The sequence below is a fragment of the Hydractinia symbiolongicarpus genome, chromosome 13, assembly GCF_029227915.1.
Source record: "Hydractinia symbiolongicarpus strain clone_291-10 chromosome 13, HSymV2.1, whole genome shotgun sequence".
Classification (NCBI taxonomy): Eukaryota; Metazoa; Cnidaria; class Hydrozoa; order Anthoathecata; family Hydractiniidae; genus Hydractinia; species Hydractinia symbiolongicarpus.
In genome coordinates, this window is record NC_079887.1 from 21,827,392 (window position 1) to 21,846,996 (window position 19,605).

General features: G+C 35.9%; 4 protein-coding genes across 9 annotated transcripts in view; 2 read left to right on the forward strand and 2 right to left on the reverse strand.

Annotated features, from left to right (window-relative positions):
• Positions 1 to 1,966: 1,966 nt before the first annotated feature.
• The window catches only part of LOC130624313 (52 kDa repressor of the inhibitor of the protein kinase-like), a 34,688-nt gene continuing 17,049 nt past the window's right edge, over positions 1,967 to 19,605 (reverse strand). The window contains exons 2-3 of one of the 6 annotated variants that reach the window (XM_057439898.1): positions 10,326 to 10,472; positions 1,967 to 2,599 (exon numbers count right to left, since the gene is read on the reverse strand). The gene's annotated coding sequence lies outside the window, so the exon portion shown is untranslated. Of the gene's footprint in view, positions 2,613 to 2,647; positions 2,767 to 9,802; positions 10,473 to 19,605 lie in introns of those variants that run through there. The other 5 variants (XM_057439897.1, XM_057439899.1, XM_057439896.1 and 2 more) reach the window with 5 other exon arrangements.
• Positions 3,007 to 6,208, reverse strand: LOC130624312 (52 kDa repressor of the inhibitor of the protein kinase-like). Its single transcript, XM_057439894.1, has 2 exons — positions 6,138 to 6,208; positions 3,007 to 5,890 (listed from the first exon to the last, which is right to left on the reverse strand). The coding sequence occupies exon 2, from the start codon at positions 5,465 to 5,467 to the stop codon at positions 3,233 to 3,235; it is 2,235 nt and encodes a 744-aa protein (XP_057295877.1). The 5' UTR covers positions 5,468 to 5,890; positions 6,138 to 6,208; the 3' UTR covers positions 3,007 to 3,232.
• On the forward strand, positions 6,334 to 8,517 carry LOC130623217 (piggyBac transposable element-derived protein 3-like). The gene is made up of 2 exons (XM_057438696.1): positions 6,334 to 6,375; positions 6,699 to 8,517. Exon 2 carries the CDS (start codon positions 7,255 to 7,257, stop codon positions 8,515 to 8,517), a length of 1,263 nt encoding a protein of 420 aa, XP_057294679.1. The 5' UTR covers positions 6,334 to 6,375; positions 6,699 to 7,254.
• Positions 13,560 to 15,772, forward strand: LOC130624316 (piggyBac transposable element-derived protein 3-like). The gene is made up of 2 exons (XM_057439902.1): positions 13,560 to 13,620; positions 13,944 to 15,772. Exon 2 carries the CDS (start codon positions 14,500 to 14,502, stop codon positions 15,760 to 15,762), a length of 1,263 nt encoding a protein of 420 aa, XP_057295885.1. The 5' UTR covers positions 13,560 to 13,620; positions 13,944 to 14,499; the 3' UTR covers positions 15,763 to 15,772.

The following is a 19,605-nucleotide window of genomic DNA, read 5'->3' on the forward strand; positions in this document are numbered from 1 at the left end:
TAGCTGGTCCTTTGGAGGTGTATCCAGAGCGAGGAAACAAATGGAGTGTTCCTGGTTATCCAAGCATCGAAATGTTTTTTAATAGAGTGAAAAAGATAGACAGAAAACAATTGATTATGATCGATATGTAATATGTGTGTCAAAGTTAAAACACTATTTCCTCGTCAAATGACTGCATTTTTAACTTCTTTGTTTCCCAAAACTGAGATTTTTATTATCATAACTGTTTATTTTGTTACCTATAACAAGAAAAAACAATTTCAAACACAAAACAAGTGATTTAATCAAGAAAAACTAGAATATCGACCGTGCGTAGTTTTCAATTGGAAGCGCGTATTTGTTTTATTATTTGACCAGTTAAATATCCGCTCAACCGGAATAAAGTACGCATGCGAATTTTTTTAACAACAACCGGCGTATTTTCTAATGGCGAGGGAAGTTGAAAGATACGCAATGTTTTTCTCAACTTAAAGGAGTAATACAAGACGGAGGCAAATTCTAATAATTGGAATCTTAAAGTAACTAAACTGCTTGCGTTTTAAAATATTATTTATTTTTGGTTAGCAATTTTAAACACATTTATGCTTTAAATTTCCGTAAATGCGTATTTATTACCAGACTTGACTATAAATCGTATTACTTTATGCGATGTATCCTCAAAGCTATTTGATTCCGAAATGTGCTCCAAGAATGAAGCAGACTCAAGAAAACGTCAGCTATTTGTAACACCTGTAGAAAAGCCAGGTAGAGAAACAACCATCGAACTATCTACAAAGTATTCGTGACTTAAATAATACTTAAAATTTATATATAATTTTAATCCAATTCTTCTTTTTCCCTCAATGCCCATACAATGGCAATTTCGGGTATGGGTTCACCATCTTTATATCCAACATAAACTCCGCTCGGCTCAGGAAACACGTCTCTTATTTTATTGACAACACAACTAGGTATCACTCGACGAACTCCTCTCCCTATCCTATTATGCACCCACCAAGTAAACTGTCTATAACTTGCGTACCTATAAGTCCTGAAAATATAAAATAGTGCTTATATTTACTTTATATATTTAATTCTGTAATTATGTTAAAATAATTCTGTAATTATGTTAAAAATATTTACTTGTTGGTTACGTTTTCTCGTCGTGGTAGATGACTCTCATTTGTGTCATGCATTCCTACCAATGCGGTCCATAAAACCTCCTACAAAAGTATGATGCTGTGGAAGTTTTTATGTTCTGTAATGCAGTTATCTAAAAATGAGTATGATTTTCACAATAGCGGAATCGCAATACTGACATGTGCCTATAAATCGCATATCAAAACTCACCGATCAAATTAAAAATATTCGCAGATTCTAACTCGCAACAGCAAAGACACTCCGCTTCGCTCGGCATTTCCTTACATTTTCCACACTTTCACCAAATGCTCACAGCAGCATCAACACGTGAAGCGACTGTTGAAATATGTGACGCTCACTTGCTATCTTTTATTTAGTTGTGAACCGGTGGTTCTATTATTTTATGTTAGAACTGTCACGTGCATTATATTACGCACATTTTTTTTATTCTCTACGTTTTTCTGTGTTCAGCTTGTTTTTTATAAGAGAAAAAGTACTCTATGAGTGAGAAACTCTGTGTGTCTGTTTTATCAGGTTATGGGACCAGACACTTTTTAATGTTATATCGAGTACTGAAATAATTTTGTTTTGTTGAATTTGATTTTTGACAATGGCAACTGAAGACGCCACTTTCAAAATTGAGAAGCTAATTGCTGAAAATTATCATTCATGGAAATTCAACATGAAAATGTCAGGGGCGGATACAGGATTTTTTTCTCCTTAGGCGGATTTGCGAAGCGAAGCGAAGCCCACGCGCAATTTTTGCGTAGCAAAAATTGCGCGTGATAAAACAGCTGGGGGTTTCGGGGGGCGCTGTAAGCCCCCCAAGTAGGGTCTGGGGAGAAGCTTTAGCTTATTTATCTATTTCAGCACTCAAAAATGCAGCAGACAGGACCTTCACATGTCCATTTCTTATATGTTATTGGAAAAAAAAACAACCATAAAATTCATAAATAAAAGCCAAATAATGTTTTCAGAAAAATTAAGGCTAAAATTAGCCAGCCAGCAAAATTTCTTCTTTCTTCCAGATTCACATCCAGATAAATGAAATCCAAAAATAACATTTTTTAAAGATTAGAGGATTAAATTAATAATCCAGTCAAAATCTTCTTTCTTCATTCAAAATCTTCTTTCTTCTTTCTTCCAGCTTGCACATCAGGTAATATAACCAACCATGAACAAAATGAATCTGTCATGAAATGAGTCAAATTGATCAATTGTCAAAACCAACCAATGAATAAATGAATGAACAACAATCAAAACTAAAAATTTTAAACTAAATTTCAGTAGACCAGGTCAACATGAAGCATAAAAAAACATACTCCCTTATATACCAACTTACTTACCTACTTCCCTTACCTACTTACTATACCTACTTCCCTTACCTACTTCCCTTACCTACTTACTATACCTACTTCCGTTACCTACTTCCCTTACCTATTTACTATACCTACTTCCCTTGCTTACCTACTTTCCTTACCTACTTCCCTTACCTACTTACTATTATCATTGCATTAGGGAAATACTCGCACCCACCAGGCTGACTTAAGACAAGTATTATCATTGCAGCTAGCTGTTTTGTTACCTTAACTTAAAGTATAACCGTCTTTAGACAAGTATTATCATTGCAGCTAGCTGTTTTGTTACCTTATTAACTGAATATTATTTATACTACTATCATGGATGTATACAGAATTTATGAAATAGCCTAAATCTTATCAATCACATCTAAAAAATTTAACAATCAGATGAAAAGAAAAAGGGCGAGGGGAGGGGGGAGAGAGAGAAAAAGAGCAGAGAGGTAAAAAAGATAACGGGGTGGGGGGGTAACATGGTAAGTACTATCTATTAACATTTCTTTATCATTAGTTATATATCTCTAAACATGTCATGTCTTAAAATTTTAGTCTTCTGTTATCAATGGAAAATTTATTTATAACTTCATTTATATCAACGTTTATTTCTTTATGGATGTGGAGAAGAGCTAAGCCATTTAGTCTATCGTTAGACATAGTACTGCGGTTATAATTTTTTAATCGTCGTAGTGCAGAAAAGGACCTTTCACATTCACATGAGGTGACTGGTAATGTGCCTAAAATTCTTAGGGCCACAGTTATATTTTCAAAGCCAGGAAAATGAATAATTTAAGTGTAGAGGAAACATTATCTGGTGCATCAAATTTGTACGAAGTCCAATATTCTTCCCACAAGTAAAGAAGAGAAATCATGTTGGATGGAATTACTGCAAGACCAGCATAAGCTGCTAAGGAACTAGGTTCAAATCGTTTACTAAGTTCAGTGCTTAGGTGATCTAGAATTGGAATTGTTAAGCTGCGCAGGTAGTAACTAGATATAGTATCAGCTGATACATTACTTCTATGTACCTGCCGAGAACAAACTCTAGGTCTATTTTCTTGCACACGGACTGTAGACGCTAGGGAAACAGCCTCTTTGTACCAATTGTTGTGATAATCATTTGCAGAAGCTCTTATAGTTAAGGACATATTTTTAAGACTTTGTATAAGATGCAAGCTCGATAAAAGGTCAATAGTTTTTCCTTGTAAAATCTTTGTAACTGGCAACAATAAGTCCATTACTGACCGTGTTACAACTAGTGAAACAATAAAATCAAAATTAGTAACAAGATGCAGAAGGGAGGTAGCTTTTGTAGAAGTATCACGGTTACATTTCTTATCAAGATTCATACTCATGTCCTCCAAAGTGTATACAATTGCAACAAATAATTCCTGAAAAATATCTAAGCCAATTATCCGTTCAATCCATCTAGTCCGACAAACATCAATTAACTTTTTCTTTTTAGCTTCAGGACAATGTCGTAAAATATTTGCCTCTAGGAGCTGTTGCCTAACTTGAGACAGGTTGAAAAAATAGGACAATTCCTTTACTCTTTCTAGGGTATTTTTAACAGATTGGATGGAGCATGAGCCACAAACACTTAAATTTAAACGATGGCTGTGACAGTGAGTGTATATAGCCTTCCTATTTATTCTTAAAATGTGAGCTGACAGTCCATTTATATGTCCAGAAACAGACCCTGCCCCATCATATCCTTGCCCACGACAATTTAAAATATCCAAAGATAAATCTTTGGAAACACATTTTAGCAGAACTGAGGCTAAATCTTTTCCTGCTAACCCTTCCTCACAATAAATATATCTTATAAAATCCTCCCTAATATCACAACTGCTGTCCACAAAACGTAAAACCAGAGACATTTGTTCCTTATTAGAACAATCAGCTGCCTCATCTGCAATTATGGAAAAAAACTTATTTCTTTTAATCTCGTTGACAATAGTGTCAGATATCACTGAACCACAACATGATATCAAAGCATTTTGAGACGTTTTCGAGATGTATGTAGCATTCTTACTGGCAGATTGTAAATGTTCTTTTAATACATTGTCTCCTGCACGTACCCTAAAGTTTAAAAGTTCACGAAAATTTCCAGCCCCCCCTTGCGAGTATTCCCCTATTTTTGGTTGTGAATCAGGACCATCTCTGTGGCCACGCAAAGCTATGCCAATTCGCCCACACAAAATAATTGTATCAATGATTGGAATCAGTTTTTGCCTGTTATCGTTAATACTTTTCTGTAAATTTTGGTCAATCAATGTGTCAATTGATGGCCTTGCCCCAGACATATTATCAATAAAAGAATTGAAGAGAAGAGAAGTATTTACATGTAAACCCTGCTTAGACGAACAATGACGTTTAAAAGAAGGTACTGCATCTGGCCAATGTTTTTGAGGTTCAGAAAAAAGTTTGGTGACCTTATAAGATTTACTGGGAAATCTGTCTCCAAATAGGACACAAGGAAGACAAAATGCACCATCCATAGTAGGCGAATATGCCAGCCATGAAAAATCAGAAAGCCATTTATACTGAAATTTCCTGTTACTGACAGGGAAATTGTAAGTGTTATCTGGAATGAATAAATTTGTAATAAGTTTACGAATATCACTTTCCTTTAATTTAGCAACTTTTTTTCGAAAAGATCCAACATCATTTTCACAAACATAAACCATTTCAGGTTCTGTACTATCAACAGTGGAACAATTTTTGGAAATTGTGCTAATACTGGAAGTTATAGCAGGTGATTCATATGTTTTAACTATAGGTTTTGTTAAGAAATTAAGTTTTGTCTGTAAATTACCACCTACACACATATTACCGTCAGTAAATACTTTTTTAGGAAAACATAATTTAAGTGATTGATCAGTCTTTCGTTTTAAAGAAGAATGAACGAGAGGCACGAAATGGTTGGACTGAAATTTTGAAGATAACATAAGGCCTTCATAAAAAAACATTATGTGTAGATCAGCCTTCATTGAAACATGCTTACGGGAATTATTTTTTGGTTCATACAGACCTTAAACTTTTCCTCTCCAATATCAGGGTAATATGAGAATATAATTCTCCCTGTAACTGAGGACAAAGCTAAAAGGCAAAGGAAACTTGACCAGTTTTTGTCATTTAAATTTAAGACAGCTTCCTCTTTTATAAGCTCTTCCCCCTCTTTATTGCTGTCACAAGCAACATGGGAAACACAGAAAAATAGAATATTTTTCAGAGAACTGAAAGAACCTCTCTGCTCTTGAAAGATGGAAGAAAATAGAGGATGATTGGAATAAAAATTTGGGAAGAGAAAAAGTTCCAACGATACCAGAAGTCGTAGCAAGTCCACCAACATATTGTTACTTCCCAAACACAAGGATGCTGAACTGTATAAACAATTTCCAGAAGCTTCAGATCTACAAAAGTGAACATAAAAAATTTGTTCACTTCACTCTACTGCAAATCTACAACAAGAATAACAGCTGGCTCTATTATTGTCATTAAATAGTCTCGATGACCCAAATAGAAACTTTTTGTTTATTGTAGTGAACCCCCTTTTGTTTATTGTTTAAAAGCTTAATAGCGCTTTGTCACCACAATACAATTAATTTATTTTTAAACATTCCTTAGGGATTATCAACAAAAGTAAAAATAGATAGTTACCTCAAAGCGACGAATGCTTTCTCTTTTGCATACCCAGGAATAAAATGTTCAACACTGAAATTTCTGCTTTATCTCTGGTCACACTATCTAATTTTAAGCTAAATAAACTTGATATACGGGTTCTCTGGATAGTTCTTAGTAAGTTAAACCAAGGTTTAAAAAAAATTTCATAATTCCCGTTTCTGAATACTTTCATATGTTTACAAGATGGCGTCCGGCAGCAAATCTCAAGGTCCATGTAAGTAAACATGTTTAAAATCATATTTAATTTGATGCTACGAAGCTGAATAAATTCATACAGTTTATTTGTAGGTTGTTTATGTCTAGGAACAAGTTTTTTACAAGTTTTTCCCTATAATTTCTTCATAAACTCCAGATTTTAGACTGTATCATATATGATACACTATGCAAAAAAAGAATATTAGCTAGCTATTTGCCTAAAAACGTGATTTCTTTTATTATCTTTATTTGATGCCCATACACACAAATAGCCTTTATAGTGAGTATATTTGATGTGTTTAGCATAGTAATTCATTTCTAGATTATTATTTTTATTTTTAGCAATTGGCGTAAGATCATTTTATGGGCGAAAACCTGTCGGCGTTAACCGAGTACAACCATTTGTAAATGTTAGGGGTATTCCTGAACCAAACGAATCTTCTGATGACGATCTTGATTCAGACAGCGAAAATGAATATTACAATGCTGCAAACCAACAAGATTTAATAATTGAGTCAACGTCATCAGAATATGATGACTCATCAAGTGACAGCGATGACAATTTGGCACTGAGTTCGATTGCGGCTACCTCGAAAAAAACAGCGACGGATGCAAAAAAACAACTGCTGCTGCAAAAAAAAAGATACCGATTAATTGGAAGAAAAAGAATCTTGAAGTAAAGGAGAACTATGAGTTTAAAGTTGACTATCAAAATGAACTAGATGATGATTTGGAGGGTCTTGGATCAGAGCTTTCGTATTTTTTCTACCTTTTCCCAAAAGATTTGATCGAAGATATTGCACGCCAAACTGTTTTATATTCAGTTCAATCACGTCCAGAAAAACCTGTTGATATCACAGAAGGTGACATTCAGAAATTTATTGCGTGTGTTTTATATATGTCAATCGTCAAGTTACCGAGTACTCGAGATTACTGGTCGTCCTCGATCGGTATTCCCCAAGTAGCAAAAGTGATGACAGTCAACCGCTTTGAAGAAATAAAACGTTTTATTCATTTTAGTGATAATGCTACTGCTGATAAAACTGACAAAATAAATAAAATTCGCCCACTGGTTAACAAATTAAATGAGCAACTTCGAACAATACCTATTGAAGAAAGTTTAGCTGTTGACGAACAGATTGTCCCCTTCAAAGGGCGGCATTCCATCAAACAATATAACCCTAAGAAACCACATAAATGGGGCTTCAAAGTTTTCGTTTTGAGTGGCGTTTCAGGCTTTAGTTATAATTTTGAAGTTTTTACTGGTAGAGCAGATAATGTATGTGCCCAAAATGAGCCTGATCTTGGTGCAAGCAGTAACGTTGTCGTACGATTAGCACGAGTTATTCCTGAAAACTGTAATTACAAACTTTATGTTGATAATTGGTTCAATAGTATTCCACTAAACGTGTATATGTATACAAAAGGTATACAAATGGTAGGGACAGTTCGTCGTAACCGAATAGGAAAATGTCCAGTATCGTCAGATAAAGAAATAAAAAAGAAAGGTCGCGGAACTCATGAAGAACGTGTCGCAACAATAGATGATGTTGATGTCTGCGTTGTCTCGTGGTTTGATAATAAGGTGGTAACCCTGCTATCTAATTTTGTTGGTAGCGAACCAACAAGATATGTCAAGAGGTTTTCAAAAAAAAAAAACAAACATATCGAGATACCGTGCCCAAACCTTGTTACGATTTATAACAAAGATATGGGAGGCGTAGACTTTTTAGATTCGCTTTTAGGGTATTACCGCAACAAAATCCGGTCGAAAAAGTGGTATCACAGAATTTTCTTCCACTTAATTGATATGATGGTAGTCAATGCTTGGATTTTATGGAGAAACCAAGATCCAAATGTGCCTTTAGTAAAGTTCAAACTAGCTGTTGCTGATTTATTGTGCCATTACCAGAAAACTCCAAATAGAAAGCGTGGTCGACCATCAATTGATAATGGCGTTGACGGTCTGGGACCTAAAACACCAATGCCCCATCAGGAGGTTCGTACCGATAAATTTGCTCACTGGCCTGTATTCAATGATTCTCGCACTCGCTGCAAATACCAGAAATGCTCTACATTAACCTATGTATGTTGTGAGAAATGTAATGTCGCTTTATGTTTAAATAAGGACAGGAATTGTTTTAAGAAATTCCATACATGATTTTAACAGAGTGCTTGAGTGGAGTAACATTTACTAATTATAATATTTATACTGTATAATATATGTTTTGATCTTCGATTGACATAACTTTTCCATTTATTTTTACCCGTTTTCCACCTTGTGCTGCCAACTGGCCACCAGCAGGTGGTGTTCACCAATTCTGACATTTGGTCCTTTTAGGAAAAAAATTTGAAATGATAAAATTTTCAATTCATATACGAGTTTGAGGCAATTTTTGGCCTTTTTTAGCTTTTAAAACACTTTTTTCCCAAAAATTTTTTTGGTGTTTTAATAACTTTTTGTGCATAATGTATCATATATCAATTGATTATGTCAGCAAATTTCTTTTTTTTTGCAAATTATGATTTAAATATGTTTTTAGTTGGTTAAAATAAATGAAATAACATAGGTTTCATAAAAAAAAAAAAATCATGCAAAAAGGGGTTAACAACTTTTTCTCAATCTTTCTCCAATGATCTAATGTTCCAAAATGAGGAAACTCTGTTATTTTATCTTTCAATATCTTATAAAGACTTTTACATTCGCAAATATCATTGCTTTTTACAGCAAGCACAACCCGATCGCGCAAGCTCCCATCAGAAGACATGTTGGATCAGAAAGAACTTCAGAATTGCAGTTGGCCGAAGCTGGCCGAACCCATTAAACAGACCGGCTACCGCGAGGCAATAACTATAGGAAGAGTAAATTATTCCTACGCACCCATCCCCTAATATCAATCTTTCTTTCACCGTAAATTTCGACTAAAGAGAGTCCAAAAGTCCACACTTCGGCGAGATTCTTTTTACGTCACAAATTCTTTTGTTTTAACCAGAGTCCAAAAGTCCACACCTCGGCGAGATTTTTCTCGACGTCATAATTCTTTTGTGTTTCTTTTGTTTAAGAGAGTCCAAAAGTCCACACCTCGGCAGCCGCCGAAATCGACTGTTTTTACGGCAGAAAACAAAGGAATCGAGAGAAGTGTGTCTGTTTTATCAGGTTATGGGACCAGACACTTTTTAATGTTATATCGAGTACTGAAATAATTTTGTTTTGTTGAATTTGATTTTTGACAATGGCAACTGAAGACGCCACTTTCAAAATTGAGAAGCTAATTGCTGAAAATTATCATTCATGGAAATTCAACATGAAAATGTCAGGGGCGGATACAGGATTTTTTTCTCCTTAGGCGGATTTGCGAAGCGAAGCGAAGCCCACGCGCAATTTTTGCGTAGCAAAAATTGCGCGTGATAAAACAGCTGGGGGTTTCGGGGGGCGCTGTAAGCCCCCCAAGTGGGGTCTGGGGAGAAGCTTTAGCTTATTTATCTATTTCAGCACTCAAAAATGCAGCAGACAGGACCTTCACATGTCCATTTCTTATATGTTATTGGAAAAAAAAACAACCATAAAATTCATAAATAAAAGCCAAATAATGTTTTCAGAAAAATTAAGGCTAAAATTAGCCAGCCAGCAAAATTTCTTCTTTCTTCCAGATTCACATCCAGATAAATGAAATCCAAAAATAACATTTTTTAAAGATTAGAGGATTAAATTAATAATCCAGTCAAAATCTTCTTTCTTCATTCAAAATCTTCTTTCTTCTTTCTTCCAGCTTGCACATCAGGTAATATAACCAACCATGAACAAAATGAATCTGTCATGAAATGAGTCAAATTGATCAATTGTCAAAACCAACCAATGAATAAATGAATGAACAACAATCAAAACTAAAAATTTTAAACTAAATTTCAGTAGACCAGGTCAACATGAAGCATAAAAAAACATACTCCCTTATATACCAACTTACTTACCTACTTCCCTTACCTACTTACTATACCTACTTCCCTTACCTACTTCCCTTACCTACTTACTATACCTACTTCCCTTACCTACTTCCCTTACCTACTTACTATACCTACTTCCCTTGCTTACCTACTTTCCTTACCTACTTCCCTTACCTACTTACTATTATCATTGCATTAGGGAAATACTCGCACCCACCAGGCTGACTTAAGACAAGTATTATCATTGCAGCTAGCTGTTTTGTTACCTTAACTTAAAGTATAACCGTCTTTAGACAAGTATTATCATTGCAGCTAGCTGTTTTGTTACCTTATTAACTGAATATTATTTATACTACTATCATGGATGTATACAGAATTTATGAAATAGCCTAAATCTTATCAATCACATCTAAAAAATTTAACAATCAGATGAAAAGAAAAAGGGCGAGGGGAGGGGGGAGAGAGAGAAAAAGAGCAGAGAGGTAAAAAAGATAACGGGGTGGGGGGGTAACATGGTAAGTACTATCTATTAACATTTCTTTATCATTAGTTATATATCTCAAAACATGTCATGTCTTAAAATTTTAGTCTTCTGTTATCAATGGAAAATTTATTTATAACTTCATTTATATCAACGTTTATTTCTTTATGGATGTGGAGAAGAGCTGTGTTACAACTAGTGAAACAATAAAATCAAAATTAGTAACAAGATGCAGAAGGGAGGTAGCTTTTGTAGAAGTATCACGGTTACATTTCTTATCAAGATTCATACTCATGTCCTCCAAAGTGTATACAATTGCAACAAATAATTCCTGAAAAATATCTAAGCCAATTATCCGTTCAATCCATCTAGTCCGACAAACATCAATTAACTTTTTCTTTTTAGCTTCAGGACAATGTCGTAAAATATTTGCCTCTAGGAGCTGTTGCCTAACTTGAGACAGGTTGAAAAAATAGGACAATTCCTTTACTCTTTCTAGGGTATTTTTAACAGATTGGATGGAGCATGAGCCACAAACACTTAAATTTAAACGATGGCTGTGACAGTGAGTGTATATAGCCTTCCTATTTATTCTTAAAATGTGAGCTGACAGTCCATTTATATGTCCAGAAACAGACCCTGCCCCATCATATCCTTGCCCACGACAATTTAAAATATCCAAAGATAAATCTTTGGAAACACATTTTAGCAGAACTGAGGCTAAATCTTTTCCTGCTAACCCTTCCTCACAATAAATATATCTTATAAAATCCTCCCTAATATCACAACTGCTGTCCACAAAACGTAAAACCAGAGACATTTGTTCCTTATTAGAACAATCAGCTGCCTCATCTGCAATTATGGAAAAAAACTTATTTCTTTTAATCTCGTTGACAATAGTGTCAGATATCACTGAACCACAACATGATATCAAAGCATTTTGAGACGTTTTCGAGATGTATGTGGCATTCTTACTGGCAGATTGTAAATGTTCTTTTAATACATTGTCTCCTGCACGTACCCTAAAGTTTAAAAGTTCACGAAAATTTCCAGCCCCCCCTTGCGAGTATTCCCCTATTTTTGGTTGTGAATCAGGACCATCTCTGTGGCCACGCAAAGCTATGCCAATTCGCCCACACAAAATAGTTGTATCAATGATTGGAATCAGTTTTTGCCTGTTATCGTTAATACTTTTCTGTAAATTTTGGTCAATCAATGTGTCAATTGATGGCCTTGCCCCAGACATATTATCAATAAAAGAATTGAAGAGAAGAGAAGTATTTACATGTAAACCCTGCTTAGACGAACAATGACGTTTAAAAGAAGGTACTGCATCTGGCCAATGTTTTTGAGGTTCAGAAAAAAGTTTGGTGACCTTATAAGATTTACTGGGAAATCTGTCTCCAAATAGGACACAAGGAAGACAAAATGCACCATCCATAGTAGGCGAATATGCCAGCCATGAAAAATCAGAAAGCCATTTATACTGAAATTTCCTGTTACTGACAGGGAAATTGTAAGTGTTATCTGGAATGAATAAATTTGTAATAAGTTTACGAATATCACTTTCCTTTAATTTAGCAACTTTTTTTCGAAAAGATCCAACATCATTTTCACAAACATAAACCATTTCAGGTTCTGTACTATCAACAGTGGAACAATTTTTGGAAATTGTGCTAATACTGGAAGTTATAGCAGGTGATTCATATGTTTTAACTATAGGTTTTGTTAAGAAATTAAGTTTTGTCTGTAATTTACCACCTACACACATATTACCGTCAGTAAATACTTTTTTAGGAAAACATAATTTAAGTGATTGATCAGTCTTTCGTTTTAAAGAAGAATGAACGAGAGGCACGAAATGGTTGGACTGAAATTTTGAAGATAACATAAGGCCTTCATAAAAAAACATTATGTGTAGATCAGCCTTCATTGAAACATGCTTACGGGAATTATTTTTTGGTTCATACAGACCTTAAACTTTTCCTCTCCAATATCAGGGTAATATGAGAATATAATTCTCCCTGTAACTGAGGACAAAGCTAAAAGGCAAAGGAAACTTGACCAGTTTTTGTCATTTAAATTTAAGACAGCTTCCTCTTTTATAAGCTCTTCCCCCTCTTTATTGCTGTCACAAGCAACATGGGAAACACAGAAAAATAGAATATTTTTCAGAGAACTGAAAGAACCTCTCTGCTCTTGAAAGATGGAAGAAAATAGAGGATGATTGGAATAAAAATTTGGGAAGAGAAAAAGTTCCAACGATACCAGAAGTCGTAGCAAGTCCACCAACATATTGTTACTTCCCAAACACAAGGATGCTGAACTGTATAAACAATTTCCAGAAGCTTCAGATCTACAAAAGTGAACATAAAAAATTTGTTCACTTCACTCTACTGCAAATCTACAACAAGAATAACAGCTGGCTCTATTATTGTCATTAAATAGTCTCGATGACCCAAATAGAAACTTTTTGTTTATTGTAGTGAACCCCCTTTTGTTTATTGTTTAAAAGCTTAATAGCGCTTTGTCACCACAATACAATTAATTTATTTTTAAACATTCCTTAGGGATTATCAACAAAAGTAAAAATAGATAGTTACCTCAAAGCGACGAATGCTTTCTCTTTTGCATACCCAGGAATAAAATGTTCAACACTGAAATTTCTGCTTTATCTCTGGTCACACTATCTAATTTTAAGCTAAATAAACTTGATATACGGGTTCTCTGGATAGTTCTTAGTAAGTTAAACCAAGGTTTAAAAAAAATTTCATAATTCCCGTTTCTGAATACTTTCATATGTTTACAAGATGGCGTCCGGCAGCAAATCTCAAGGTCCATGTAAGTAAACATGTTTAAAATCATATTTAATTTGATGCTACGAAGCTGAATAAATTCATACAGTTTATTTGTAGGTTGTTTATGTCTAGGAACAAGTTTTTTACAAGTTTTTCCCTATAATTTCTTCATAAACTCCAGATTTTAGACTGTATCATATATGATACACTATGCAAAAAAAGAATATTAGCTAGCTATTTGCCTAAAAACGTGATTTCTTTTATTATCTTTATTTGATGCCCATACACACAAATAGCCTTTATAGTGAGTATATTTGATGTGTTTAGCATAGTAATTCATTTCTAGATTATTATTTTTATTTTTAGCAATTGGCGTAAGATCATTTTATGGGCGAAAACCTGTCGGCGTTAACCGAGTACAACCATTTGTAAATGTTAGGGGTATTCCTGAACCAAACGAATCTTCTGATGACGATCTTGATTCAGACAGCGAAAATGAATATTACAATGCTGCAAACCAACAAGATTTAATAATTGAGTCAACGTCATCAGAATATGATGACTCATCAAGTGACAGCGATGACAATTTGGCACTGAGTTCGATTGCGGCTACCTCGAAAAAAACAGCGACGGATGCAAAAAAACAACTGCTGCTGCAAAAAAAAAGATACCGATTAATTGGAAGAAAAAGAATCTTGAAGTAAAGGAGAACTATGAGTTTAAAGTTGACTATCAAAATGAACTAGATGATGATTTGGAGGGTCTTGGATCAGAGCTTTCGTATTTTTTCTACCTTTTCCCAAAAGATTTGATCGAAGATATTGCACGCCAAACTGTTTTATATTCAGTTCAATCACGTCCAGAAAAACCTGTTGATATCACAGAAGGTGACATTCAGAAATTTATTGCGTGTGTTTTATATATGTCAATCGTCAAGTTACCGAGTACTCGAGATTACTGGTCGTCCTCGATCGGTATTCCCCAAGTAGCAAAAGTGATGACAGTCAACCGCTTTGAAGAAATAAAACGTTTTATTCATTTTAGTGATAATGCTACTGCTGATAAAACTGACAAAATAAATAAAATTCGCCCACTGGTTAACAAATTAAATGAGCAACTTCGAACAATACCTATTGAAGAAAGTTTAGCTGTTGACGAACAGATTGTCCCCTTCAAAGGGCGGCATTCCATCAAACAATATAACCCTAAGAAACCACATAAATGGGGCTTCAAAGTTTTCGTTTTGAGTGGCGTTTCAGGCTTTAGTTATAATTTTGAAGTTTTTACTGGTAGAGCAGATAATGTATGTGCCCAAAATGAGCCTGATCTTGGTGCAAGCAGTAACGTTGTCGTACGATTAGCACGAGTTATTCCTGAAAACTGTAATTACAAACTTTATGTTGATAATTGGTTCAATAGTATTCCACTAAACGTGTATATGTATACAAAAGGTATACAAATGGTAGGGACAGTTCGTCGTAACCGAATAGGAAAATGTCCAGTATCGTCAGATAAAGAAATAAAAAAGAAAGGTCGCGGAACTCATGAAGAACGTGTCGCAACAATAGATGATGTTGATGTCTGCGTTGTCTCGTGGTTTGATAATAAGGTGGTAACCCTGCTATCTAATTTTGTTGGTAGCGAACCAACAAGATATGTCAAGAGGTTTTCAAAAAAAAAAAACAAACATATCGAGATACCGTGCCCAAACCTTGTTACGATTTATAACAAAGATATGGGAGGCGTAGACTTTTTAGATTCGCTTTTAGGGTATTACCGCAACAAAATCCGGTCGAAAAAGTGGTATCACAGAATTTTCTTCCACTTAATTGATATGATGGTAGTCAATGCTTGGATTTTATGGAGAAACCAAGATCCAAATGTGCCTTTAGTAAAGTTCAAACTAGCTGTTGCTGATTTATTGTGCCATTACCAGAAAACTCCAAATAGAAAGCGTGGTCGACCATCAATTGATAATGGCGTTGACGGTCTGGGACCTAAAACACCAATGCCCCATCAGGAGGTTCGTACCGATAAATTTGCTCACTGGCCTGTATTCAATGATTCTCGCACTCGCTGCAAATACCAGAAATGCTCTACATTAACCTATGTATGTTGTGAGAAATGTAATGTCGCTTTATGTTTAAATAAGGACAGGAATTGTTTTAAGAAATTCCATACATGATTTTAACAGAGTGCTTGAGTGGAGTAACATTTACTAATTATAATATTTATACTGTATAATATATGTTTTGATCTTCGATTGACATAACTTTTCCATTTATTTTTACCCGTTTTCCACCTTGTGCTGCCAACTGGCCACCAGCAGGTGGTGTTCACCAATTCTGACATTTGGTCCTTTTAGGAAAAAAATTTGAAATGATAAAATTTTCAATTCATATACGAGTTTGAGGCAATTTTTGGCCTTTTTTAGCTTTTAAAACACTTTTTTCCCAAAAATTTTTTTGGTGTTTTAATAACTTTTTGTGCATAATGTATCATATATCAATTGATTATGTCAGCAAATTTCTTTTTTTTTGCAAATTATGATTTAAATATGTTTTTAGTTGGTTAAAATAAATGAAATAACATAGGTTTCATAAAAAAAAAAAAATCATGCAAAAAGGGGTTAACAACTTTTTCTCAATCTTTCTCCAATGATCTAATGTTCCAAAATGAGGAAACTCTGTTATTTTATCTTTCAATATCTTATAAAGACTTTTACATTCGCAAATATCATTGCTTTTTACAGCAAGCACAACCCGATCGCGCAAGCTCCCATCAGAAGACATGTTGGATCAGAAAGAACTTCAGAATTGCAGTTGGCCGAAGCTGGCCGAACCCATTAAACAGACCGGCTACCGCGAGGCAATAACTATAGGAAGAGTAAATTATTCCTACGCACCCATCCCCTAATATCAATCTTTCTTTCACCGTAAATTTCGACTAAAGAGAGTCCAAAAGTCCACACTTCGGCGAGATTCTTTTTACGTCACAAATTCTTTTGTTTTAACCAGAGTCCAAAAGTCCACACCTCGGCGAGATTTTTCTCGACGTCATAATTCTTTTGTGTTTCTTTTGTTTAAGAGAGTCCAAAAGTCCACACCTCGGCAGCCGCCGAAATCGACTGTTTTTACGGCAGAAAACAAAGGAATCGAGAGAAACAAAGTCAGCGAAATGCGGCAAAATGTAGTTCGACTACCGTAAGAACCATAGTACTTCGGCAAAGAACATCGAAGGAGAGTCGAGCCTCGGCAAACACTCCTGAGTGGAGATAAGAATATTACCTCGGATCCTGGGCGCAAAGGAATCTTATTAAACGCTTATAATAAAAATTATGCGTTGCTTTAAATCAATTTCTATATTTAGATACACATGATTTTCTCATTGGCAAAATTTCTCCTTAGGCGAGTGCCGAAGTGGCCGAAGTCTAAATCCGCCCCCGAATGTATTTAATCGGAAAAGATCTTTGGGAGATTGTAACCGGTGATGAAACCATGGAGGATGATATGCAGGAGGCTGAGAAACGTCGAATCAAGAAACGCGAGAACCAAGCGTTTGCCGCCATTTGTTTGGGAATTTCAACAAACTTACAAATTTACGTTCGCTCCACGAAATCGGCTAAGGAAGCATGGGAAAATCTTGAAAAACATTTTCAGCAAAAAACACTTTCAAAAAGGATTTTCTATCGGAGAAAATTATATTCAGCAAAGATGGCTAGAGGTCAAAATATGACTGAACACATAAACAACATTAAGACATTGTCAGAACACCTGGAAGCGATTGATGATGCTGTTGCAGAAAAGGACCTAGTTATTCTTCTTATTAGTAGTTTACCCGAAGAGTATAACTATTTAATAACGGCGCCTGAAACAATTGCTGAGGACAATCTAACCTGGGCTTATGTGAGGGACAGGCTTATTCACGAAAGCGAAAAGAAAAAGCCTGCTGAAGCTGAAACTTCTGGTGATGCCCTTTTTTCGTCAAAGCCCAACAAAAAGAAATCCGGTAAATGTCATTACTGCAAGAAACCAGGACATTATGCTCGTGACTGTTTTAAGAAGAAAAGTGACCAGAAGAAAGAAAACGCAAATCTCGCTAACGATGATCACGATAATGAACTAGCTCTGAAATCCTCTGAAGTAAACGAGGATGAGTGGTGGATTGACTCTGGTGCTTCTTCTCACATGACCCATAATTTGAAAAGCTTAAGAGACTATTCCAGTTTTGAAACGCCTATAAAGGTAAAACTCGCCGATGATCACGTGCTGAATGCTTTCGGGAAAGGAAATGTACATTTGACCATTTTGAGCAAAAATGAAAAGGTCAAAACTGTGCTACATGACGTACTTTACGTGCCGAAGATCCAAAACAAACTGTTCTCTCTATCTTACCTAACCGATAAGGGAGTCGATGTGCAGTTCAAAGGCAAGGATTGCGATATCACCAAGGAGGGGAAGCAGTATACTATTGGACATAAGTACGGTAAACTTTACAAACTTAACACGATAAAGCCACGAAACGAGGAAACGTGCTGTATCGGGAAAACAATCAAACAGGATTCAATCGAGCTGTGCCACCAATGATACGGTCATCTGGGATACGACAACCTCAAACTCTTAAACGATAAAGAGATGGTAAATGGCCTGAATATCGATACCAAGGAAGCCGTCGATCGAATCTGCGAAGGATGTGCAATGGGGAAACAGCATCGCAAATCATTCCCAAAGAAATCGCAAAGCACCACAACCAGATTGCTCGAGCTGATTCACAGTGACGTGTGTGGACCGATGGATGTACCTTCAGTGGGAGGTTCCAGGTACTTTGTGACTTTTATAGACGATTTCTCAAGATACACTACTGTCTACATGATGAAGCAAAAGTCTGAAGTGCTTGAAAAGTTTGGGGAGTTTGTAAACCTTGTTGAAAATCGCACTGGATTGAAAGTCGAACGATCACACGTGGAGAACAAAACTATAAAACGCCTTCAGATAATGGTGGTGAATACTTCTCAAAGGACTTTGACGAATTCTGCAACAATCGAGGAATTCAACGTGAACCGACCATTCCATACTCTCCACAACAAAACGGAGTTGCTGAACGCATGAACCGCACCCTACTGGAAACTGCACGATCAATGCTGCATCACGCAAAAAACCCCTTAACCTATGGGCTGAAGCTGTATCTACCGCATCCTACACACGGAACCGAAGTCCTACTGCCGCACTGAAGGGAGCAACGCCTTATGTACTTTGGCACGGTAAAAAGCCTGAAGTTAGTGGCCTGAAAGTGTTTGGCTGCAAAACGTACGTGCATATTCCCGAATCAAAATGTAATGGAAAACTCCAGAAGAAATCGTTTCCATGCGTTTTTGTTGGATACCCTGCGAACGAAAACGGGTACAAACTGTACAATCCTGAAACGAGACAGATGCTTCGAAGTCGTGATGTCATCTTCGTAGAGAACGCTTTTGACATCGAAAAATCGGACAACGTAACTCACGAATTTTTCACTGGAACATTCAGAGAAGCTGAGGCAGAAGCTGAAACGGAACAACCAGGAAACAACATCGGTGAACCGCAAGTCGCTGTCGAAGAAGATGCCAGACCACAACGAGCAAGGAGACCACCTGACAGACTGAACGTTCTGACAGGTAATTGGTGGAACCTGATGGAGGTGGCATCGGTCGCAGCTATGGACACTGAGGAGCCAACGACCATTGAAGAAGCTTTAAGCGGTGTGAACTCAAAGCTATGGTCTGAAGCACTTCGTAATGAATTTGATTCGCTGAAACAGAACCAAACCTGGGACTTGGTTGACTTACCCCCCGGTAAGAACATTGTTGGCACTAAATGGGTGTTTAAGCACAAACGTGATGCTAAAGGCGAGATCACCCGGTGTAAAGCTCGTCTACAGGGATACTCTCAAAAACCCGGTGTCGACTATTGGAGTGTTGAAATATGTGACGCTCACTTGCTATCTTTTATTTAGTTGTGAACCGGTGGTTCTATTATTTTATGGTAGAACT